The sequence below is a fragment of the Panulirus ornatus genome, chromosome 39 (assembly GCF_036320965.1).
Source record: "Panulirus ornatus isolate Po-2019 chromosome 39, ASM3632096v1, whole genome shotgun sequence".
NCBI lineage: Eukaryota > Metazoa > Arthropoda > Malacostraca > Decapoda > Palinuridae > Panulirus > Panulirus ornatus.
Window position 1 is genome coordinate 14,300,434 of NC_092262.1, and position 27,120 is coordinate 14,327,553.

Below are 27,120 nucleotides of genomic sequence, written 5' to 3' on the forward strand. Positions count from 1 at the left end.
TTATGGATGTAACTTGGATCAAAATATAATGGAGCTGTGAAAATGACATTATACCTTAATAAATTATATGTGCTGCTGAGTTGCAAAAATTTTTTTTATGAGGGAAAAAGTTACATTGAATCATTTGTGGAATCCGTGAGGAAAAGAGTTACATTGAATACTAACAGTTAAGAGTTCAAGAACACTAGATGCCAGTGCATTTTGGTACTAGCAAAGCCAGGAAGGAAAGACAGCAACAAACTTATTCCATTCAAAAGAAAAAAATCTTTTGCATGTTTGTTGGTCATAATAAGAATAAGGGGATAATCTGATTAATTAAGCCAAGCTTAAGGAATATTCTTAGTTTAGATTTAAATCATGAACATATCAAAAATAAAGTTTAACTATGCTGTATAAGGCACTTATTATTTACTAATGCATGATTGGCATTGTCTTCTATGAATTAATGGTAGAAGTTTGAAACATACTTTGATAAGTTATCCCAGGTCATGCAAGAATATCCCAATAATGCTTAGCATCCTTTATCCAACTGGTGCCATGTAAATATCCAGTGTATAAGTAAAAGTCTTACCTTTAGTCTACTCTTGCAGACAAGCCATCCTTTCTTTGCTGTCTCTATGGTAATTACTGGCAAATTGACATTAAAACTTAATAATTCCATAACTTTTGCTATCTTTCTTAACTCCACTTTTCATATCTGAAAGGCAAACCAATACGTTCTCCCGGAACATGCAGGTGAATGACTTCAAGAAATGAGTGAATGTTTTTTATTCCAGTTAAGTCATATATATGTACTTGGAATGACGATAACATTCTTGGAATAACTATAACAACCGTGATATTTAAGGGGTGGTTTAGTTTATTTAAAAAACAAACAAGTAAGTATGAGTATGTACAAGTGTATATATGTATGTGTGTATGTATATGTGTATATATGCATGAGTTGATATGTATATGCACGTGTATGGGAGTTTATGTATATATATGTGTATATGAGTGGATAGGCTGTTCTTTGTTTGTTTCCTGGTCCTCTCTCGCTAATACAGGAAATGGCGATCAAGTATAAGTATAAGCATAAGGAACAGAGAAGGGGGCCAGGTGAGGACATTCCCTCAAAGGCCCAGTCCTCTGTTCTTAACACTACCTCACTGATGCAGGAAATGGTGAATAGTATGAAAAAAAAATATATATATATATATATATATATATATATATATATATATATATATATATATATATATATATATATATATATTATCCCTGGGGATAGGGGAGAAAGAATACTTCCCACGTATTCCCTGCGTGTCGTAGAAGGCGACTAAAAGGGGAGGGAGCGGGGGGCTGGAAATCTTCCCCTCTCGTTTTTTTTTTTTTTTTTTAATTTTCCAAAACAAGGAACAGAGAAGGGGGCCAGGTGAGGATATTCCCTCCAAGGCCCAGTCCTCTGTTATTAACGCTACCTCGCTAACGCGGGAAATGGCGAATAGTTTGAAAGAAAAAAAAAATATATATATGTATATATATATATATATATATATATATATATATATATATATATATATTTTTTTTTTTTTTTTTTTGCTTTGTCGCTGTCTCCCGCGTTTGCGAGGTAGCACAAGGAAACAGACGAAAGAAATGGCCCAACCCACCCCCATACACATGTATATACATACGTCCACACACGCAAATATACATACCTACACAGCTTTCCATGGTTTACCCCAGACGCTTCACATGCCCTGATTCAATCCACTGACAGCACGTCAACCCCGGTATACCATATCGATCCAATTCACTCTATTCCTTGCCCTCCTTTCACCCTCCTGCATGTTCAGGCCCCGATCACTCAAACTCTTTTTCACTCCATCTTTCCACCTCCAATTTGGTCTCCCACTTCTCCTCGTTCCCTCCACCTCTGACACATATATCCTCTTTGTCAATCTTTCCTCACTCATTCTCTCCATGTGACCAAACCATTTCAAAACACCCTCTTCTGCTCTCTCAACCACACTCTTTTTATTACCACACATCTCTCTTACCCTTTCATTACTTACTCGATCAAATCACCTCGCACCACATATTGTCCTCATATCTCATTTCCAGCACATCCACCGTCCTCCACACAACTCTATCTATAGCCCACAACTCGCAGCCATATAACATAACATTGTTGGAACCACTATTCCTTCAAACATACCCATTTTTGCTTTCCAAGATAACGTTCTCGACTTCCACACATTTTTCAATGCTCCCAGAACTTTCGCCCCCTCCCCCACCCTATGACTCACTTCCGTTTCCATGGTTCCATCCACTGCCAAATCCACTCCCAGATATCTAAAACACTTCACTTCCTCCAGTTTTTCTCCATTCAAACTTACCTCCCAATTGACTTGTCCCTCAACCCTACTGTACCTAATAACCTTGCTCTTATTCACATGTACTCTCAGCTTTCTTCTTTCACACACTTTACCAAACTCAGTCACCAGCTTCTGCAGTTTCACACCCGAATCAGCCACCAGCGATGTATCATCATCAAACAACAACTGACTCACTTCCCAAGCTCTCTTATCCACAACAGACTGCATGCTTGCCCCTCTTTCCAAAACTCTTGCATTCACCTCCCTAACAACCATGGAAACATCACGCACCCCTGCCGCAAACCAACATTCACTGAGAACCCATCACTTTCCTCTCTTTCTACATGTACACATGCCTTAAATCCTTGATAAAAACTTTTCACTGCTTCTAACAACTTACCTCCCACACCGTATGTTCTTAATACCTTCCACAGAGCATCTCTATCAACTTTATCATATGCCTTCTCCAGATCCATCAATGCTACATACAAATCCATTTGCTTTTCTAAGTATTTCTCACATACATTCTTCAAAGCAAACACCTGATCCACACATCCTCTACCACTTCTGAAACCACACTACTCTTCCCCAATCTGATGCTCTGTACATGCCTTCACCCTCTCAATCAATACCCTCCCATATAATTTACCAGGAATACTCAACAAACTTATACCTCTGTAATTTGAGCACTCACTCTTATCCCCTTTGCCTTTGTACAGTTGCACTATGCAAGCATTCTGCCAGTTCTCAGGCACCTCACCATGAGTCATACATACATTAAATAACCTTACCAACCAGTCAACAATACAGTCACCCCTTTTTTAATAAATTCCACTGCAATACCATCCAAACCTGCTGCCTTGCCGGCTTTCATCTTTCACAAAGCTTTTACTACCTCTTTGTTTACCAAATCATTCTCCCTAACCCTCTCACTTTGCACACCACCTCGACCAAAACACCCTATATCTGCCACTCTTATCAAACACATTCAACAAACCTTCAAAATACTCACTCCAATCTCCTTCTCACATCACCACTACTTGTTATCACCTCCCCATTATATAGTCTTGTAAAAATTTTATGCTATTATTTTAATTTTACAATAGGACAAGTTAGGGTATGAGCCTCTTGTAGCACAGATATAAGTAGAGTTGTAGTAGAATTTCTTTCCTCATAGCCAGTGTACAGGTACATATGGTATGTAGTAGTCATAATGACTTGCAGTTTAAATAGAAAAGTATAATAGTTCATTCTTATCTTTATTTTTCTGATATGAAATGGAGGGATAAATGGTTAACTAGAGATGATTACAAGAGAAGCAGCAGTTTGTGCAGGTGATCCACCTGTGATAGCATCAGAGGCAAGTGTTGTGCCCAAGTTATACAACAAACACATCATCTAATGTGGTAATGTTGACTCACATGTAATATGTATTGTTATCTTCTGGGTTGGATGGTACATTATGAGTGCACTTATTTGATATCCAGAATACTTGATTATTTAGTATCCAGAATATATGAACATACTTGATTAGTATCCAGAATATATGAACATACTTGATTATTTAGTGTCCAGAATATATGAACATACTTGATTATTTAGTATCCAGAATATATGAATATACTTGATTATTTAGTGTCCAGAATATATGAACATACTTGATTATTTAGTATCCAGAGTATATGAACATACTTGATTATTTAGCACCCAGAGTATTTGAACATAATTGATTATTTAGTACCCAGAGTATATGAACATACTTGATTATTTTGTACCCAGAGTATATGAACATACTTGATTATTTAGTACCCAGAATATTTGAACATAATTGATTATTTAGTATCCAGAGTATATGAACATAATTGATTATACAGCTTGAATGAGGCTGTCCCTAGCCTCACCCCTTCTATTTGGTTCACTCTCTTGCAGGGGACAATATTCACGGCAGGATTTATTGTCCATGTTCATAGTCTCATATTACGTAGATTCTCCATAGTACAAGGTGGCTGTATTTTGTAAAGGTGTAAATATATATTCTTACTATATACAGTATCCACATACTGTAATACCACCATTTGATATATGGACTGATGCACTGGGTGTGGTAGTGAATAAGCAACGAAGATGGAATATGAAATGTGAATGTCTGTATTTTCATAAATTAAATTGTAACAGGCAAAGGGGATAAGAGTGAGTGCTCAAATTACAGAGGTATAAGTTTGTTGAGTATTCCTGGTAAATTATATGGGAGGATATTGATTGAGAGGGTGAAGGCATGTACAGAGCATCAGATTGGGGAAGAGCAGTGTGGTTTCAGAAGTGGTAGAGGATGTGTGGATCAGGTGTTTGCTTTGAAGAATGTATGTGAGAAATACTTAGAAAAGCAAATGGATTTGTATGTAGCATTTATGGATCTGGAGAAGGCATATGATAGAGTTGATAGAGATGCTCTGTGGAAGGTATTAAGAATATATGGTGTGGGAGGCAAGTTGTTAGAAGCAGTGAAAAGTTTTTATCGAGGATGTAAGGCATGTGTACGTGTAGGAAGAGAGGAAAGTGATTGGTTCTCAGTGAATGTAGGTTTGCGGCAGGGGTGTGTGATGTCTCCATGGTTGTTTAATTTGTTTATGGATGGGGTTGTTAGGGAGGTGAATGCAAGAGTTTTGGAAAGAGGGGCAAGTATGAAGTCTGTTGTGGATGAGAGAGCTTGGGAAGTGAGTCAGTTGTTGTTCGCTGATGATACAGTGCTGGTGGCTGATTCATGTGAGAAACTGCAGAAGCTGGTGACTGAGTTTGGTAAAGTGTGTGAAAGAAGAAAGTTAAGAGTAAATGTGAATAAGAGCAAGGTTATTAGGTACAGTAGGGTTGAGGGTCAAGTCAATTGGGAGGTGAGTTTGAATGGAGAAAATCTGGAGGAAGTGAAGTGTTTTAGATATCTGGGAGTGGATCTGGCAGCGGATGGAACCATGGAAGCGGAAGTGGATCATAGGGTGGGGGAGGGGGCGAAAATTCTGGGAGCCTTGAAGAATGTGTGGAAGTCGAGAACATTATCTCGGAAAGCAAAAATGGGTATGTTTGAAGGAATAGTGGTTCCAACAATGTTGTATGGTTGCGAGGCGTGGGCTATGGATAGAGTTGTGCACTGGAGGATGGATGTGCTGGAAATGAGATGTTTGAGGACAATATGTGGTGTGAGGTGGTTTGATCGAGTAAGTAACGTAAGGGTAAGAGAGATGTGTGGAAATAAAAAGAGCGTGGTTGAGAGAGCAGAAGAGGGTGTTTTGAAATGGTTCGGGCACATGGAGAGAATGAGTGAGGAAAGATTGACCAAGAGAATATATGTGTCAGAGGTGGAGGGAACGAGGAGAAGAGGGAGACCAAATTGGAGGTGGAAAGATGGAGTGAAAAAGATTTTGTGTGATCAGGGCCTGAACATGCAGGAGGGTGAAAGGAGGGCAAGGAATAGAGTGAATTGGAGCGATGTGGTATACCGTGGTTGACGTGCTGTCAGTGGATTGAATCAAGGCATGTGAAGCATTTGGGGTAAACCATGGAAAGCTGTGTAGGTATGTATATTTGCGTGTGTGGACGTATGTATATACATGTGTATGGGGGTGGGTTGGGCCATTTCTTTCGTCTGTTTCCTTGCGCTACCTCGCAAACGCGGGAGACAGCGACAAAGCAAAAAAAAAAGAAAAAAATTGTAACAGATCACAGGTGCACTGGACAGATGCCACTTACGACCACCAATCATAGATGATGAACCTGATGATATATAACCTCAGTGGTACACATTGCTTCACAAACAATGACTGGTAAGTTTAGAATTAATATTAGTGCAGTTCATATTTGCATATATATTTTTCAAAGTTGATAACTCATAAAGTAATGCATCTTACACAAGTTAAAACATATTTCAACATATTATGTTTTTTAGAAGAAGATAATGCTAGACTGGTCATAATCTGTCTTGGGACATTCTGAAAGTGCTCCAAGTGTAAGGGTTATTGACTTTTATCTTCTGACATTTTTTCTACATCAAATTTCAATATTATGCCTAATATTTCCACATCAAATTTTAATTATATACCTGATTTGCATTTTTTAGATACAGATGAAAATACTGGTATATGCTATTATAAAGAGCCATCTATCACCACCAGTAAACAGACCTTCCAACTCGTACACATGTATAGCAATGTGATTGATACACTTAAACAAAATAAACCTATTGAAAAAGGCAAATACAGAATGTACTAGATAATGTGCATTACCATCAGGTATTATTCTCAGTACCTCTAAATATGTAGATGGCTTTGCACTAGAATTTTGTTCAAACTTAGTTGGAATTGTCAACTGTCCAAAAAAAAATAGCAGACGTCATTCAGAAATCCAAAGGTGTTTTTCATGAGGTCTGTACTTCAAAAGTGCGAGGACATATAAATTTTTGTCACAAATATTTGCTCTCCCAACAATGCCAATGCTTAGATGTTGAGTATAAAGGATTCATTTTACCACAGGATAGAACAGATCTGTTTTTGAACTGCTCAAAAAGAAAACTCAGAGCTTTAAGCTTAAAGATAAAGTTTGTGGTATTGTCTTTGATGTGGTATCAATTAAAGCTGTTGTTTACTACAACACAAGGATAAATTTGAAAGGCAAGAGGGTCTGGGGCAGTATGGAGATGCAAAGTTGCACAGTATGATATGGTTTTTATGGTGAAAGGGTTATCAAGAAAGTGGAAGCAAACCCAGTTATTTTCTTTTCTACATACATATGGAACTTGAAAAACTTCAACAAATGATCAATGACCACATTTGTAGAATCAAAGAAACTGGATTGATCCCAGATTTGCTTGTCTCTGATCAAGATAGCACTAATAGGTCTGCCTTTAAGAAATTTAACATTAGAAATTCAGCAACATATTCTGTACATGACAGTGAGAAAGTGTATTGTTTTTATGATACTCCACATCTCATGAACTATAATATCGGTAATGACTTCATGAAGTATGATATCAGTAATAACTTCATGAAGTATAATATGAACAGTAATGAGGGAAACTTGATGAAATGGCAATATGTGGAGGATTTTTATCACATTACCATCTCTCTGGCACCACAACTAACAGACAGATGCATATATTGTAATAGTTGCGACAAAATGTGTGTCAGTTTTGTGTCACAGACATTAAGTGTAGCAGCAGAGATAAACAGCTACTCAGCACTAGCTTCACTGCCACAAGAAGCCTCACATAACTGCTGCATTTGTAAATAATATGGATGAAATATTTGACCTTTTCAACAGTGGCCAGCAGCATCATTATCAACTGAGAAAGTGTGCAATAAGTATTAAAAATTATCATATACAATTCCTGGATGAAATGAAGCACTATATAAGATGGTGTCAGTAGTTGGTAGTAGTATTGCTTGTGTGGATGGTTGGCTCCTGACAGCATAAAGCTCCTATGGAATGATGTCAAAGATCATTACAATTTCAGGTACCTTAACAAATAGGTCAAGCAGAATTATAGTGAGAATTTTTTTTAGCAGTATCAGGCAAGGAAGTGGAAACAATGATGCATTCACTGCTCCTAAATTTGCCAATTTAATTAAAACATTTACAGGTAATAATATTATAGATAAATCTAAACAGTAATTGTATTAAATATGCTATCTCGTTTTTAGAGTACATGAAAAGTGAGAGAAAACAAGATGTAAACATTGAATATGACAAAAACATTATCACTGATTCCATTGATCATAATGATGATAAAGATCATCAAAAAGAGGGGCGTATCCAGGGGAAATAGCACCTATGGGAAGCGCTGAAATTGCGCCCCTGGCTTGATTAAAAATGTACATTCAGTGGATGTATATAAAAATATATGCAGTGTAATTATAAACTGTTGAAGAGTTATGCCAAACTTAAATTTATATAAACTCTTAAAGACTTAAAGACTTAACTGTAACATAGATAGTAGCAAAATATTACTGTAGTTGAAAAGTAGGCCAGTTTCTTTTTCATCCCACAAAACCAAACCATTAAAAATGTTAATCAGGTAACCTGTTGAGTGCCCCTCCCCCGCTTCAAGTGGCGCCAAGGGCACCTCCCCTACCCTAGATATGCCACTGATCAGAAACACTTATCAATATCATCAATTATGGTGAAGCTGTGCATCCTGAACCCTGCGTAACATGTAGAGATAAAACCAATATTTTTGTTGAATGTTTTACAAACTTCAGTCCATATGAAGACGATGATGAATGTCTTCCATTAGGGAATAGTATGTGAGAACCATCACAACCCACACATGATGTAGCAGGTACACCTCATCACCCGACACAACCCTCACTCTAAAACATTGTTCACAATGATAATATTTCAGTTTTGTTGTTGTTGTTGTTGTTGTTGTTAGTTTTAATCCATATGAACATAGTGAAGATCTTGGTCAGCAAATTATCTCAGAGGCACCACCTAAACTAATATTCCATTATGGTATACATTATGTTACAGGATATGTTGGTCATAAATTACAAAATTCATAACTATATTTGTTATCAAGAAGAATTGACAGAAGAAAGTTATAATGATGATATTGACCATAAAGATAATGACTGAACACAATAAGTATTTCTGCGACACCAAAATGATACTGCTTGATCTAATCACTGAAGGTGAACATATATTGAACAATATCAACCTGTCTGAAATCAGTAAAATATTGGAAATTAGCGATACAAACTGTATAAAAATAAAGGTTTGTGGTGGTGTAGTAGACCTAATTATACATATATCATGACACTCACACCAGTAATTCAAACTTTCTGTGTATAGGGTATGGTAGGAGTGTGGTGGTGTGGGCAGTGTGGTGAGGTGTGTGATGGTGTGGTCAGTGTGGTAGAAAACTGGTTATGTGGGTAGTGTGGTGAGGTTTGTGGTAGAAGTGTGGTGGTGTGGGTAGTGTGGTGTGGTGTGTGGTAGAAGTGTGGTGGTGTGGGCAGTGTGGTTGGTGTGGGGGGAGGACTTCATCACATAAAGTTATGGAATATTGATTTTCTCTGATGATACATAAGAATTACATAATTGATAATGATAATTACATTAATATTTAACATGTTAGCCTCTTTCATCAGAACACAAGATCAATCAGATATATTTTATGTGTATCATTCAACATAATCTTTTTGTAAATGACATCTGCATGAAAAAGTCAAGCATGGACATTTCTGCTTTCCTACATACATAGATTGTGCATTATATTATTTTGATGCACTGCATGATGCACAGAGTTCATGCATTATCTTGATGCACTGCATGATGCACAGAGTTCATGCATTATCTTAATGCATTACATGATGCACAGAGTTCATGCATTATCTTAATGCACTGCATGATGCATAGAGTTCATGCATTATCTTAATGCATTACATGATGCACAGAGTTTATGCATTATCTTAATGCACTGCATGATGCACAGAGTTCATGCATTATCTTAATGCATTACATGATGCACAGAGTTCATGCATTATCTTAATGCATTACATGATGCACAGAGTTCATGCATTATCTTAATGCACTGCATGATGCACAGAGTTCATGAATTATAGTAATGTACTGCATAATGCACAGAGTTCATGCATTATATTATCCTGATGCACTGCATGATGCACAGAGTTAATGCATTATCCTGATGCACTGCATGATGCACAGAGTTAATGCATTATAGTATCTTGATGCACTGCATGATGCACAGAGTTATTGCATTATAGTATCTTGATGCACTGCATGATGCACAGAGTTCATGCATTATAGTATCTTGATGCACTGCATGATGCACAGAGTTATTGCATTATAGTATCTTGATGCACTGCATGATGCACAGAGTTAATGCATTATAGTATCTTGATGCACTGCGTGATGCACAGAGTTCATGATTTATATTGATGCACTGCATGATGCACAGAGTTTATGCATTATAGTATCTTGACGCACTGCATGATGCGCAGAGTTCATGCATTATATTATCATGATGCACAGAGTTCATGCATTATCTTGATGCACTGCATGATGCACAGAGTTCATGCATTATATTATCATGATGCACAGAGTTCATGCATTATCTTGATGCACTGCATGATGCACAGAGTTCATGCATTGGTGTTTATTTGAGCTGTGTCATTTCTTAATTTTTCTGGTTTCCAGGATTTTTGAAAACGTGAATTTTCTCCTGTTTGGCTTATATGTTATTTTTGTAAATATCATAATATATTTGTTTGCTTTGTTCAATGTGTTTGCTAATTCTATAATTGTTATGTTAATGTGGAGTGATTTTTTCCAATCTCAGTAAAGGTTTTTATGATTGTTTTATGTATAACTTGAGTGTTGTGAAATGTTTGGACATATCATGTTATGATCTGCATCTTTGTTGATGCTAACTGTAGGCTACTGTAGTTTTTATACAATTTTGTTCTTGCATGTTTCAATGACTGAATAATTATAATTAGATTTGCCTGTGCATGGTTCTATGTAATGCATGACTTGTATGTTTCTTGCATGTCAGTTATATATATATATATATATATATATATATATATATATATATATATATATATATATATATATATATATATATTTCTTTCTTTTCTTTCATACTATTCGCCATTTCCCGCATTAGCGAGGTAGCGTTAAGAACAGAGGACTGGGCCTTTGAGGGAATATCCTCACCTGGCCCCCTTCTCTGTTACATATATATATATATATATATATATATATATATATATATATATATATATATATATATGTAAATAAATATTGAAAGATGATAGTTTCAAACCTGATATGTTCTTATAGGTATTTATTTATAGTATGATGGTACATGTTTCCCCATATTGTGTTGTATTAAAAGTATGTCAATAAAACTGAAGTGAAGAAATCAAGGTTTTGTGAAGGTGAAATCTGTGGATACATATTGTCCTGGATGAAGTCATAATGAAATAGCAGTTGATTGTAGTTATGTTAGCCATTATAGAGATAATAGGTCATAATCAACTGTGTTGTAGTGGACAGATTGATCAACATTATGAAAAGTTTGAGACATATCTGGATTTAGTTAGATAAAGAAAATAACGCTACGAATAAAATAGAATGAGTAAATTATATAAAGTATATTTCATTGTTGAGATAATAGAAGGTGAACCAAATGAAGCTAATTATCTCATGGCATGGAACACAGCAGATGAAAATATCAACATTTATGTACACCTCCGTAATGTATATGTACACCTCTATAATGTATATGGACCATGTTGGATTGAATATCTAGAAGCATCTAGCAACAATCCATATATGGAAGTATCTGGCATCTGTGAGCGAGTCAAGCTTGTTTGGGAAGTCAATAGATGGCGTGAGTGTCCGGCGTCAGCACATTGTATACTGTACTTAAGGCAGCCACTTTCCTATCTTTACTTTATTGTCTTTGGTTATCTAAGTGTAACCACCTTCATGCCCCCACCACACCCAAAAGGAAGTCTAACAAACCGTCAGTGAACTGGTTATGAAGTGTGGCAGATGAGACGCGGGTTTAGATAGGCTGTTCAATGAAAAGTGGAATATAATCATGGGAATTCTTTGGATATTTGATACATGAATTAGCCCTCGAAAGGGATACATCTTATTAATTTAAAGATTAATACCTGTCGCCAGTGTGGCTTTTGAAGTCTCTCAAAGCTGAAAGAACATGCTTGGGTACGGGGTATGTTGAGACGTAGATGTAGGATACATTTTGTATATTTCCGTGCTGTTACGTGAGCGCCAGACTGTTGGAAAAGGCTTGCTAAATAAGTCTACAATTCATAACTCATAAGGACTATTCACCTTTTGTTATAGAGGATTATATTCAACCTTACGGTATAGAAGGTTATACAGCAACATGTTTCTCAAGGGTTGTACCTATTTTGAGAAAACCTCGCTGCCGGACATAAGATAACGCCATATGGATATTAATAAGCCAAGTCGTAGGTTGTCAATAAATTTTGACGCTGATCACATGTACAGTAGATGTTTAAAGCTTCTCCCTCATTGCTTGTATTTATATGTATAAAGTAATAAATGTGAGGTATTGAGCCATTTGTGGGGTGGTGGTAGAGGCGTAGTTGCCGGGATTGTGCCACAAAGTGTCGTACCGCAGTAGTGTCGTAGTAGCCATTCGGTAACGGTCCAGGGTGAACGTCACAACGTAAACTTAACCTCACAGTTTTGTAATTGTACAGTGACGCAAAGTGATACCAACCAGTCAGTGGTGGAGACGAACCGTAACAGAGTGAATGTGACAGTGTGTGTGTGACCTGATGGTTTACTGCTGGTTGAATCATCAAGGTCAAGTGTATGTATGTATGTATGTATGGTGGGTGGTGACATCATATATGGCCTCGTGCCTGGGGAACTAGGTGCAGCAGATGTGGTGTACGTGTGTTACCATGAAACATTACTAACATGATTGTACAAGTAACAAGTTATTACATATAGTGACATAATCTGCTTCTGCTTTCAATATAGATTTGTTGAAATGTACATTGCTTTATTATGCTTTATATACACTTTCTACCATCCTCTTGTACTTTGTTTACTAGTGAATGTGGTATATATATATATATATATATATATATAGTATGAATGATATGTATATAGGTTGTGTTTTCTTGTTGGTTTGTAGAAGATGTTCAGAGGTTGATGGTTAAGGTAAGAGTTGGGTTTATATTGTAGTTGTAATTAGATGGGTTGGTTAATAATAAGGTCTTATGTAGTACGATGTGTACACAGGATGTGTTGCTGGGTTACCAGAACAACTGACTGATGGTTGACTGATATGTTTAAGTCATTATACATTGTAGTGATTATCACCAAGACACAAGTGCACCTCATGATGATGATGGGTCACTACTGTAGTTTGAGGTCATTACAATATGATTGTACCTGGTCTTGCTGGCTGACCCCAAGTTAAGAACTCGTTGCTACACCATTTACCAGCAGACCGGCTCCTGCATTGTGCTGATAAATGACTCAGCACAACCTTATCATGTGTTATCATACACACACACACACACACACACACACACACACAACATTACAACTCTCACAACAAAGAGGATTTGGTACATCAAGTCGTCCCCGCCATCATAAGTGTACATGGTTCAAGCATTATGAAATTCTTGTCTTGTTTGTGTACAAGATCTGGTGTGTACATATCAGGTCTCAGTACATGTGATGTATGTGTACAAGATCTGGTGTGTACATATCAGGTCTCAGTACATGTGATGTATGTGTACAAGATCTGGTGTGTACATATCAGGTCTCAGTACATGTGATGTATGTGTACAAGATCTGGTGTGTACATATCAGGTCTCAGTACATGTGATGTATGTGTACAAGATCTGGTGTGTACATATCAGGTCTCAGGACCGAGCATATAGACATCAAGGTCATGAGACTATTTTCTGCAGTGTTGTTGACTATGTATGAAGTCTAGAACATTAGAGAGAAGTGTAGTGGTCAATATGTACAGGGTTGGGGTCTACCTACTGTGGCAGCAGACCTGGGTTCTGGACTGGTCTTGTGTACAAGAGGTGTAGTGGTCAAGCTTGTGTTTCATGGTGTAGGTGTAGCACATATACGCCAGGTAAGAGGGTTATTGCCTTGTAGTTCTGCGTCTACATCGCTCACATAACTTACGCTTCTGAGTTTGCTCACATCATGATGTCACCACTTGAAGTGCTGCTATCAAAGAAAACGGTAGATGATGGTTAACTGTCAAGGGTAACTACCTCAAGTCTGCTCAGCTCAGGTGACCACTCAGGTCATCATGTCCCTGGGTTAGCCAAGGTGACCCAGGGGTCACAATGTTACAGTGAGAGCTCATTTGATTGGCTTATTTGTATCATTATAGTGTATCCAGATTATTGAAGAACGATGTTATTCACTGTGATGTATGTATGATTTATCAAGTATGGCAAATGAAATAAGAGGATTGCTTGTACGTGCAGCCAGGAGGGTGTGTATGTCTAAGTCTTGTTCTCTTCCTGTACAGATGAGTTATCCTGGAGGTGGTCAGGCTGGGGCAGGCTTCGGGCAGGTGAGTTTCAAATTGCTCCCAACATTTGCTTCAGGTGTGGTACAGGTGTGCTCTGACAACATCTTGGTTAGCTTACTTTATATACAAACCACAAGACATAGCCAGTCTAACCACAAGACATAGCCAGTCTTTCAAAACGTCTCTATAGTGTGACATGTCTTGATTCTATTGTGTTGTTCTGACAAGTTATTTCATGTGGTTATGATTTTAATTTTTATCCTTTTTCATCAGTAGTCGATTGTTTGTATACAGTTGACCTATAATCATAGTGTATGACTGTATTTCAATCCTGTATTTAGTTTAACGATTTCAGAAACTACTTTTTTCTTCCGCTCACACTCTGTATCGGCTAGGATAAACCTCTTATAACCACATGTTGCTAGGATATTTATGTACGCTGTTATAACCACATGTTGCTAGGATATTTATGTACGCTGTTATAACCACATGTTGCTAGGATATTTATGTACGCTGTTATAACCACATGTTGCTAGGATATTTATGTACGCTGTTATAACCACATGTTGCTAGGATATTTATGTACTCTGTTATAACCACATGTCGCTAGGATATTTATGTACGCTGGTATAACCACATGTTGCTAGGATATTTATGTACTCTTATCACCACGTGTTTTTCTGGTTATATACTTTTTACATATCAGATAGTTTCTTGTCTTATGATTTAGATTGGAAGAGTACGTTTGAATACAGAGCACTGCAGGAAGCCTACTGTATATATATATATATATATATATATATATATATATATATATATATATATATGAGTGGACATGGGAGGTGATTATCAGTAAAACCTGGCCTAACTGTACAGGATAAGGACACAGGTTTTTGTGGTTGGGTTGAGTAATATGTATGTATGTATTAGTGAGGGTCAACATTGTTAAGTGTATAACAGCACCAAGAATGTTGTATACATGTGGGTTAAGCTCAGGATACAATAGAACGAAAATAGGTCGAAAATAGCACGAATATGTCGTAAGTTAACGGTGCAAAGGAGATGTAACGATGAAGTAAAAGAGGTTTTTTTGGGTTATGGGAACTTGAACATTGAGAATTGTGTGAGTCGTGCGTGTAATGTAAGCCACAGTAGATGAGGTGTGCAGGGAACCACATGGGTTGCAGGCTCATGACGTGTGTGTGTAGATCATGTGTTGCTGCCATGACAAGTGTATGTGTGTGTAGATCACGTGTTGCTACCATGACAAGTGTATGTGTGTGTAGATCATGTGTTGCTGCCATGACAAGTGTATGTGTGTGTAGATCATGTGTTGCTGCCATGACAAGTGTATGTGTGTGTAGATCACGTGTTGCTACCATGACAAGTGTATGTGTGTGTAGATCATGTGTTGCTGCCATGACAAGTGTATGTGTGTGTAGATCATGTGTTGCTGCCATGACAAGTGTATGTGTGTGTAGATCATGTGTTGCTGCCATGACAAGTGTATGTGTGTGTAGATCATGTGTTGCTGCCATGACAAGTGTATGTGTGTGTAGATCATGTGTTGCTGCCATGACAAGTGTATGTGTGTGTAGATCACGTGTTGCTGCCATGACAAGTGTATGTGTGTGTAGATCATGTGTTGCTGCCATGACAAGTGTATGTGTGTGTAGATCATGTGTTGCTGCCATGACAAGTGTATGTGTGTGTAGATCATGTGTTGCTACCATGACAAGTGTATGTGTGTGTAGATCATGTGTTGCTACCATGACAAGTGTATGTGTGTGTAGATCATGTGTTGCTGCCATGACAAGTGTATGTGTGTGTAGATCATGTGTTGCTGCCATGACAAGTGTATGTGTGTGTAGATCATGTGTTGCTACCATGACAAGTGTATGTGTGTGTAGATCATGTGTTGCTACCATGACAAGTGTATGTGTGTGTAGATCATGTGTTGCTGCCATGACAAGTGTATGTGTGTGTAGATCATGTGTTGCTGCCATGACAAGTGTATGTGTGTGTAGATCATGTGTTGCTGCCATGACAAGTGTATGTGTGTGTAGATCATGTGTTGCTGCCATGTTCATGGTGGCCTGTGTGGGCCATATGTAACAGGTCGGGAGAGGATATGTTGTCTGAGCGATACCTACTTCAGGAGGTACAAGTACAATGGAAAACTAGGTTAGGTTAGGTTAGGTTAGGTACTCCACCATGGCTGCAGTTTATTGAACATGGAATAAAAACAAGCAATATCTGGACATTTTGTGAAACATAAAGAATAATACGAAGAGGTTTAAACAGATGTAGGTATGATGGTAGTAATGTCTGTGTGTAAGTTTTGTGTTTCAGTATTGTGTGTGTGTGTGACGTGTGGACGGGGTCACATCCCTCACCTGGGGGGTCACACAACTCCTCCTGCTAAAAGACACTTGCAAATGTATGTTTTTATACCGAGACTCATACCATATGTTTGTATATATATACCCATGATCCAGACTAGTCCTGCCTCTTATGTTCAGCATATGTACTCTAGTTTATATATATATATATATATATATATATATATATATATATATATATATATATATATATATATATATATATATATATATACCCATGGTAACGTAGCCGTGAAGTGTTAGGTTGACCATAAGTCGTCTAGTTTGGTAAGAGTCAGTAGTGGTTGATGTGTCTCAGTAGCCAATCATTGTCATTAATGATTAAATGTCACGGTAAGGAAATGAGTCATGTGTGTGTGTGTGGCTTAGAACACGTGATTAATGCAGTCCTGGAACACGACGGTACGTACCCTTGAACACGACGGTACAACCCTTGAACACGACGGTACAACCCTTGAACACGACGGTACGTACCCTTGAACACGACGGTACGTACCCTTGAACACGACGGTACTTACCCTTGAACAGGATCGCATGATCTTTGAGCGTAATATGAAAAGGTTTGAGCACAATAGAACGAGCTATGGTTTGATCTTTAGCCTAGATCAAGTGTATACTGCAGTCATCTGGAGGTCGACCTTACAAGACAATATATAATTGCTGTTCATCACACAAAAGAAAACATTTATAAAGTTTATACATTTTTGTACGCGCTGACATATATAATTGTGCAAGATCATGGCTGAAAATGAAAGTTTCCAGATTGGACATGTCAAGTTTGTAGTTATGATACACTTAATATCTTTATTAGAAACACGCTTGAGAGGCTATGAAACACGGTTAACTCGAATGCTATTATTTTGAAATACATTAAACATAGCATTTCCTGTGTTATGGGGAAATATAACCTAGCTTCATATAATATAATTTTATATTTCTTTTATCTTGGAGCTACCCGGCCGTAGATCACATATCTTGTTACTTGTGATACATATGTTAATGTAAGATATGCAGAAGGCAATAAATATCTTCATTTATGGTACGATTTACTGAACATGACTCAGTTATATACTATCATGGTTAGGATCTTATAGATGAAATATTATGATGTCAATCTTGGCTTGAGAAGTGTTGACTTTGACGTATATTTGGTTTATCGTTAGATATTCTCGTGTTAATCTAGTCAGTTTGTTTACATTTAGGCTAAACATGAAGTGTTCTTTTTATATTACCCGCAATGTTAGGATTGCCTTTTCAGATATAGGATGATTTGACACCAACCAGAAACAAGATATTTCTTATTTCTAAATGTATTTCATGCGTCTCACTATTGTACACATGATCTGCCTCATTATTGTACACATGATCTGCCTCATTATTGTACACATGATCTGCCTCATTATTGTACACATGATCTGCCTCATTATTGTACACATGATCTGCCTCATTATTGTACACATGATCTGCTTCATTATTGTACACATGATCTGCCTCATTATTGTACACATGATCTGCCTCATTATTGTACACATGATCTGCCTCATTATTGTACACATGATCTGCCTCATTATTGTACACATGATCTGCCTCATTATTGTACACATGATCTGCCTCATTATTGTACACATGATCTGCCTCATTATTGTACACATGATCTGCCTCATTATTGTACACATGATCTGCCTCATTATTGTACACATGATCTGCCTCATTATTGTACACATGATCTGCTTCATTATTGTACACATGATCTGCCTCATTATTGTACACATGATCTGCCTCATTATTGTACACATGATCTGCCTCATTATTGTACACATGATCTGCCTCATTATTGTACACATGATCTGCTTCATTATTGTACACATGATCTGCCTCATTATTGTACACATGATCTGCCTCATTATTGTACACATGATCTGCCTCATTATTGTACACATGATCTGCCTCATTATTGTACACATGATCTGCCTCATTATTGTACACATGATCTGCCTCATTATTGTACACATGATCTGCCTCATTATTGTACACATGATCTGCCTCATTATTGTACACATGATCTGCCTCATTATTGTACACATGATCTGCCTCATTATTGTACACATGATCTGCTTCATTATTGTACACATGATCTGCCTCATTATTGTACACATGATCTGCCTTATTATTATTGCAGTTTTATATATATCAATCCTTTTGTTTCTCCTCTCTCTCAGGGAACATACTATCCCTACTGTCTGCCTTCAACGTATTCTGTAGGTTTGGTGTGATGTGTGTATTGTGCTAGGATAAGATATATATATATATATATATATATATATATATATATATATATATATATATATATATATATATATATGAGTTAACATGTATGTTGTAATTTACTTTGTTCGAGAGCTGAACGTATTTTTCTTAACGTTTATGAACTTAATTTGTGAGTTGTTATGTTGGTAAGAGCAGTATTGATTCTTTCCTGTGTTCATAACTAACTAATCCAGATTATAACTCGCAACCATTTGTTTTGTGTTGTATTTAACAACATCATCATCATCGTACGTTGTGATTAATGTAGTTGTGTTCTTATTTATGATTTGCATGACCAGCCCAGCTTAGTGCATGACTTCAAGAACAGTTGGCAGCCTAGATCATAACTAGCTCATAGCCTAGTGTCCTAGCTCATGAATACCTCCTAGATCATAACTAGTTCATAGCCTAGTGTCCTAGCTCATGATTACCTCCTAGATCATAACTAGTTCATAGCCTAGTGTCCTAGCTCATGAATACCTCCTAGATCATAACTAGTTCATAGCCTAGTGTCCTAGCTCATGATTACCTCCTAGATCATAACTAGTTCATAGCCTAGTGTCCTAGCTCATGATTACCTCCTAGATCATAACTAGTTCATAGCCTAGTTATAGATAGGTTCAGGAACAATTGTTATCCATTATTAGGATCGTTAGTAAAGATGGTACAATCAATTACTACCTTCACTGTATTAATTGTGAGGATTTGGTCTTTGTGATGTAGTGGAGTTGGTTGTTGAGATAGTTTAGATGTTTATGTGTTAATAATGGAAAGTGAGTGTTGGACGTGGTTGTACATCTGTACTCAATATGACCTCATTTATCTGACCTTTGACCCCATACGTGAGTAGCGTTGTATTATGTAATTCATTAACCTGGTTAGTTAGTGTGTTGATCACTCTCGTCAGTGGGGTCATGTGTTGACCTGTGTGGCTGCACACTGGGGGTCAGTAATGCCACGCACCATCAGTGTAATAATGGTAGTTCAGGTTGGAAGTTGGTTGATCCTAAATCGTTTCTCCAGGTTCATTGTGCATCTTTCTACCCCGACAGGGTTCTGGGTACTCCATGTATCCCCCAGTCCCAGGTAACCCGCCCCAGTACCCACCAGCCACGCCCTACCCGGCTGCCCCCGGGGGCGGGGCGGCTCCGTACGGCCAGCAGCAACCTGGCTCTGTCTACCCGCCCGCAGCTGGCTTCTCCCCCTACCCACCTGCACCGGGAGGACCACCTTACCCACCTGCACCGGGAGGATCACCTTACCCACCTGCACCGGGAGGATCTCCCTACCCACCTGCACCGGGAGGATCACCTTACCCACCTGCACCGGGAGGATCACCCTACCCACCTGCACCGGGAGGATCTCCCTACCCACCTGCACCGGGAGGATCACCTTACCCACCTGCACCGGGAGGATCTACCTACCCACCTGCACCGGGAGGATCACCCTACCCACCTGCGCCGGTAGGCTCCTCGTACCCACCTGCACCGGGAGGATCACCCTACCCACCTGCACCGGGAGGATCCACGTATGCAAGTTACCCACCTGGCCAAGGTGGTGCCCAGTACCCACCGGCCGCGGGAGGCGCGCCTTATCAACAGGTTGCTGGGGCCACGCCCGGGGGCCAGGTTGCTGGGGCCACGCCCGGGGGCCAGGTTACTGGGGCCACGCCCGGGGGCCAGCAGCAGTACCCAGGTGGTGGGGCAAGCCCCTACCCTGGGGGCGGAGCTGCCCCATACTCGCAGCCGGGAGGAGGTAGCCCAGCCGCCACCACCCAGCGCGCCACAATGCTCCAGTCCTCAGCTGGTGGCGTTATCCTGCCTTACAACGTAAGTACAACATACTTACTTGTGACCCATCATCACATTGATCACCTGACCCATCATCACGTGTACAACATACTTGTTGATCATCTGACCCATCATCACGTGTACAACATACTTACTTGTTGATCATCTGACCCATCATCACGTGTACAACATACTTACTTGTTGATCATCTGACCCATCATCACATTGATCACCTGACCCATCATCACGTGTACAACATACTTGTTGATCATCTGACCCATCATCACATTGATCACCTGACCCATCATCACATTGATCACCTGACCCATCATCACGTGTACAACATACTTGTTGATCATCTGACCCATCATCACATTGATCACCTGACCCATCATCACGTGTACAACATACTTGTTGATCATCTGACCCATCATCACATTGATCACCTGACCCATCATCACATTGATCACCTGACCCATCATCACGTGTACAACATACTTGTTGATCATCTGACCCATCATCACATTGATCACCTGGCCCATCATCACGTTGATCACCTGACCCATCATCACATTGATCACCTGACCCATCATCACATTGATCACCTGACCCATCATCACATTGATCACCTGACCCATCATCACATTGATCACCTGACCCATCATCACATTGATCACCTGACCCATCATCACATTGATCACCTGACCCATCATCACATTGATCACCTGACCCATCATCACATTGATCACCTGACCCATCATCACATTGATCACCTGACCCATCATCACATTGATCACCTGACCCATCATCACATTGATCACCTGACCCATCATCACATTGATCACCTGACCCATCATCACATTGATCACCTGACCCATCATCACATTGATCACCTGACCCATCATCACATTGATCACCTGACCCATCATCACATTGATCACCTGACCCATCATCACATTGATCACCTGACCCATCATCACGTTGATCACCTGACCCATCATCACATTGATCACCCGACCCATCATCACATTGATCACCTGACCCATCATCACATTGATCACCTGACCCATCATCACATTGATCACCTGACCCATCATCACATTGATCACCTGACCCATCATCACATTGATCACCTGACCCATCATCACATTGATCACCTGACCCATCATCACATTGATCACCTGACCCATCATCACATTGATCACCTGACCCATCATCACATTGATCACCTGACCCATCATCACATTGATCACCTGACCATCATCACATTGATCACCTGACCCATCATCACATTGATCACCTGACCCATCATCACATTGATCACCTGACCATCATCACATTGATCACCTGACCCATCATCACATTGATCACCTGACCCATCATCACATTGATCACCTGACCCATCATCACATTGATCACCCGAGCCATCATCACATTGATCACCTGAGCCATCATCACATTGATCACCTGACCCATCATCACATTGATCACCTGAGCCATCATCACATTGATCACCTGACCCATCATCACATTGATCACCTGACCCATCATCACATTGATCACCTGACCCATCATCACATTGATCACCTGACCCAACATCACGTTGATCACCTGAGCCATCATCACATTGATCACCTGACCCATCATCACATTGATCACCTGAGCCATCATCACATTGATCACCTGACCCATCATCACGTTGATCACCTGACCCATCATCACAGTGATCACCTGACCCATAATCACATTGATCACCTGAGCCATCATCACGTTGATCACCTGACCCATCATCACGTTGATCACCTGAGCCATCATCACATTGATCACCTGACCCATCATCACGTTGATCACCTGACCCATCATCACATTGATCACCCGAGCCATCACATTAATCACCTGACCCATCATATTGATCACCTGACCCATCATCATGTTGATCACCTGACCCATCATCACATTGATCACCTGAGCCATCATCACATTGATCACCTGACCCATCATCACATTGATCACCTGAGCCATCATCACATTCATCACCTGAGCCATCATCACATTGATCACCTGACCCATCATCACATTGATCACCTGACCCATCATCACATTGATCACCTGACCCATCATCACATTGATCACCTGACCCATCATCACATTGATCACCCGAGCCATCATCACATTAATCACCTGACCCATCATCACATTGATCACCTGACCCATCATCACATTGATCACCTGACCCATCATCACATTGATCACCTGACCCATCATCACATTGATCACCTGACCCATCATCACATTGATCACCTGACCCATCATCACGTTGATCACCTGACCCATCATCACATTGATCACCTGACCCATCATCACATTGATCACCTGAGCCATCATCACATTAATCAGCCCGAGCCATCATCACATTGATCACCTGAGCCATCATCAAAATCACCTGACCCATCATCACATTAATCACCCGAGCCATCATCACATTGACCACCTGAGCCATCATCACATTGATCACCTGACCCATCATCACATTGATTACCTGAGCCATCATCACATTGATCACCTGACCCATCACGTTGATCACCTGACCCATCATCACATTGATCACCTGACCCATCATCACATTGATCACCCGAGCCATCATCCCATTGATCACCTGACCCATCATCACATTGATCACCTGACCCATCATCACATTGATCACCTGACCCATCATCATATTGATCACCTGACCCATCATCACATTGATCACCTGAGCCATCATCACATTGATCACCTGACCCATCATCACATTGATCACCTGAGCCATCATCACATTAATCACCCGAGCCATCATCACATTGATCACCTGACCCATCATCACATTGATCACCTGACCCATCATCATATTGATCACCTGACCCATCATCACGTTGATCACCTGACCCATCACATTGATCACCTGAGCCATCATCACATTGATCACCTGACCCATCATCACATTGATCACCCGAGCCATCATCACATTAATCACCTGAGCCATCATCACATTAATCACCCGAGCCATCATCACATTGATCACCTGAGCCATCATCACAATCACCCGAGCCATCATCACATTGATCACCTGACCCATCATCACATTGATCACCTGAGCCATCATCACGTTGATCACCTGACCCATCATCACATTGATCACCTGACCCATCATCACATTGATCACCTGACCCATCATCACGTTGATCACCTGACCCATCATCACATTGCTCACCTGACCCATCATCACATTAATCACCCGAGCCATCATCACATTGATCACCTGAGCCATCATCACATTGATCACCTGAGCCATCATCACATTGATCACCTGACCCATCATCACATTGATCACCTGAGCCATCATCACATTGATCACCTGAGCCATCATCACATTGATCACCTGAGCCATCATCACATTGATCACCTGAGCCATCATCACATTGATCACCTGACCCATCATCACATTGATCACCCGAGCCATCATCACATTGATCACCTGACCCATCATCACATTGATCACCTGAGCCATCATCACATTGATCACCTGACCCATCATCACATTGATCACCTGACCCATCATCACATTGATAACCTGACCCATCATCACATTGATCACCTGACCCATCATCACGTTGATCACCTGAGCCATTATCACATTGATCACCTGACCCATCATCACATTGATCACCTGACCCATCATCACATTGATCACCTGACCCATCATCACATTGACCACCTGACCCATCATCACGTTGATCACCTGAGCCATCACATTGATCACCTGAGCCATCATCACATTGATCACCCGAGCCATCATCACATTGATCACCCGAGCCATCATCACATTAATCACCTGAGCCATCATCACATTGATCACCTGACCCATCATCACATTGATCACCTGACCCATCACGTTGATCACTTGAGCCATCATCACATTGACCACCTGAGCCATCATCACATTGATCACCCGAGCCATCATCACATTGATCACCCGAGCCATCATCACATTGATCACCCGAGCCATCATCACAATGATCACCTGATCCATCATCACATTGATCACCTGAGCCATCATCACACACGTACAGCATTCATTGGGTCTCATCATTATCAGGTAATTACTGGACCTATCGGTGACTGAGTTTGGTAAAGTGTGTGAAAGAAGAAAGCTGAGAGTAAATGTGAATAAGAGCAAGGTTATTAGGTACAGTAGGGTTGAGGGTCAAGTCAATTGGGAGGTAAGTTTGAATGGAGAAAAAGTGGAGGAAGTGAAGTGTTTTAGATATCTGGGAGTGGATCTGGCAGCGGATGGAACCATTGAAGCGGAAGTGAATCATAGGGTGGGGGAGGGGGCGAAAATCCTGGAAGCCTTGAAGAATGTGTGGAAGTCGAGAACATTATCTCGGAAAGCAAAAATGAGTATGTTTGAAGGAATAGTGGTTCCAACAATGTTGTATGGTTGCGAGGCGTGGGCTATGGATAGAGTTGTGCGCAGGAGGATGGATGTGCTGGAAATGAGATGTTTGAGGACAATGTGTGGTGTGAGGTGGTTTGATCGAATAAGTAATGTAAGGGTAAGAGAGATGTGTGGAAATAAAAAGAGCGTGGTTGAGAGAGCAGAAGAGGGTGTTTTGAAATGGTTTGGGCACATGGAGAGAATGAGTGAGGAAAGATTGACCAAGAGGATATATGTGTCGGAGGTGGAGGGAACGAGAAGTGGGAGACCAAATTGGAGGTGGAAAGGTGGAGTGAAAAAGATTTTGAGTGCTCGGGGCCTGAACATGCAGGAGGGTGAAAGGCGTGCAAGGAATAGAGTGAATTGGATCGATGTGGTATACCGGGGTCGACGTGCTGTCAATGGATTGAATCAGGGCATGTGAAGCGTCTGGGGTAAACCATGGAAAGTTGTGTGGGGCCTGGATGTGGAAAGGGAGCTGTGGTTTCGGTGCATTATTACATGACAGCTAGAGACTGAGTGTGAACGAATGGGGCCTTTGTTGTCTTTTCCTAGTGCTACCTGGCACACATGAGGGGGGGAGGGGGATGGTATTCCATGTGTGACGAGGTGGCGATGGGAATGAATAAAGGCAGACAGTGTGAATTGTGTACATGGGTATATATGTATGTGTCTGTGTGTGTATATATATGTGTACATTGAGATGTATAGGTATGTATATTTGCGTGTGTGGACGTGTATGTATATACATGTGTATGGGGGTGGGTTGGGCCATTTCTTTCGTCTGTTTCCTTGCGCTATCTCGCAAACGCGGGAGACAGCGACAGAGCAAAATAAAAATATAAATAATATATATATATATATATATATATATATATATATATATATATATATATGTGTGTGTGTGTGTGTGTGTGTGTGTGTGTGTATGTATATAATGGTTCATGTGTAGAGTATCAGTTATCATTACACGAGTTGTGGTAAGTTGTGATCCAGACCCGAGACAGTTATGTTGATGATGATGATGTAATGTTTCTCCTGAATTGTTGTTTATTACGAAGACTTTCTTGTATATGGTTATTACACCTCACGTGTCTACTGAGAATGAAACATGCATTTTAGACAGTCATGATATGTAGTTCCCTGTAGTATGTAGTTCCCTGTAGTATGTAGTTCCCTGTAGTATGTAGTTCCCTGTAGTATGTAGTTCCCTGTAGTATGTAGTTCCCTGTAGTATGTAGTTCCCTGTAGTATTTACACATATTTTGTCTGGCTTTATATCCCCAATATTATATGGCCATTTCCATCCTACTATCACTTTTATGGTCATTTGTTATATAATTCATAAGTGGATAAAGAGTAGGTTGTATGGTCATTTGTTATATAATTCATAAGTGGATAAAGAGTAGGTTGTATGGTCATTTGTTATATAATTCATAAGTGGGTAAAGAGTAGGTTGTATGGTCATTTGTTATATAATTCATAAGTGGGTAAAGAGTAGGTTGTATGGTCATTTGTTATATAATTCATAAGTGGATAAAGAGTAGGTTGTATGGTCATTTGTTATATAATTCATAAGTGGGTAAAGAGTAGGTTGTATGGTCATTTGTTATATAATTCATAAGTGGATAAAGAGTAGGTTGTATGGTCATTTGTTATATAATTCATAACTGGATAAAGAGTAGGTTGTATGGTCATT

General features: G+C 39.6%; 1 protein-coding gene across 10 annotated transcripts in view; it reads left to right on the forward strand.

The window, feature by feature from the left end:
* The first annotated feature begins 12,521 nt into the window (after nucleotides 1-12,521).
* LOC139761196 (annexin B9-like) overlaps nucleotides 12,522-27,120 on the forward strand; it is a 91,098-nt gene continuing 76,499 nt past the window's right edge. For 4 of the 10 annotated variants that reach the window (XM_071685233.1, XM_071685234.1, XM_071685236.1 and 1 more), the window contains exons 1-4: nucleotides 13,074-13,097; nucleotides 14,443-14,487; nucleotides 19,067-19,105; nucleotides 20,207-20,983. In XM_071685233.1, coding sequence (XP_071541334.1) covers nucleotides 13,089-13,097; nucleotides 14,443-14,487; nucleotides 19,067-19,105; nucleotides 20,207-20,983 — 870 coding nt within the window. In that variant the 5' untranslated portion in view covers nucleotides 13,074-13,088. Of the gene's footprint in view, nucleotides 12,651-13,073; nucleotides 13,098-14,442; nucleotides 14,488-19,066; nucleotides 19,106-20,206; nucleotides 20,984-27,120 lie in introns of those variants that run through there. The other 6 variants (XM_071685235.1, XM_071685239.1, XM_071685240.1 and 3 more) reach the window with 6 other exon arrangements.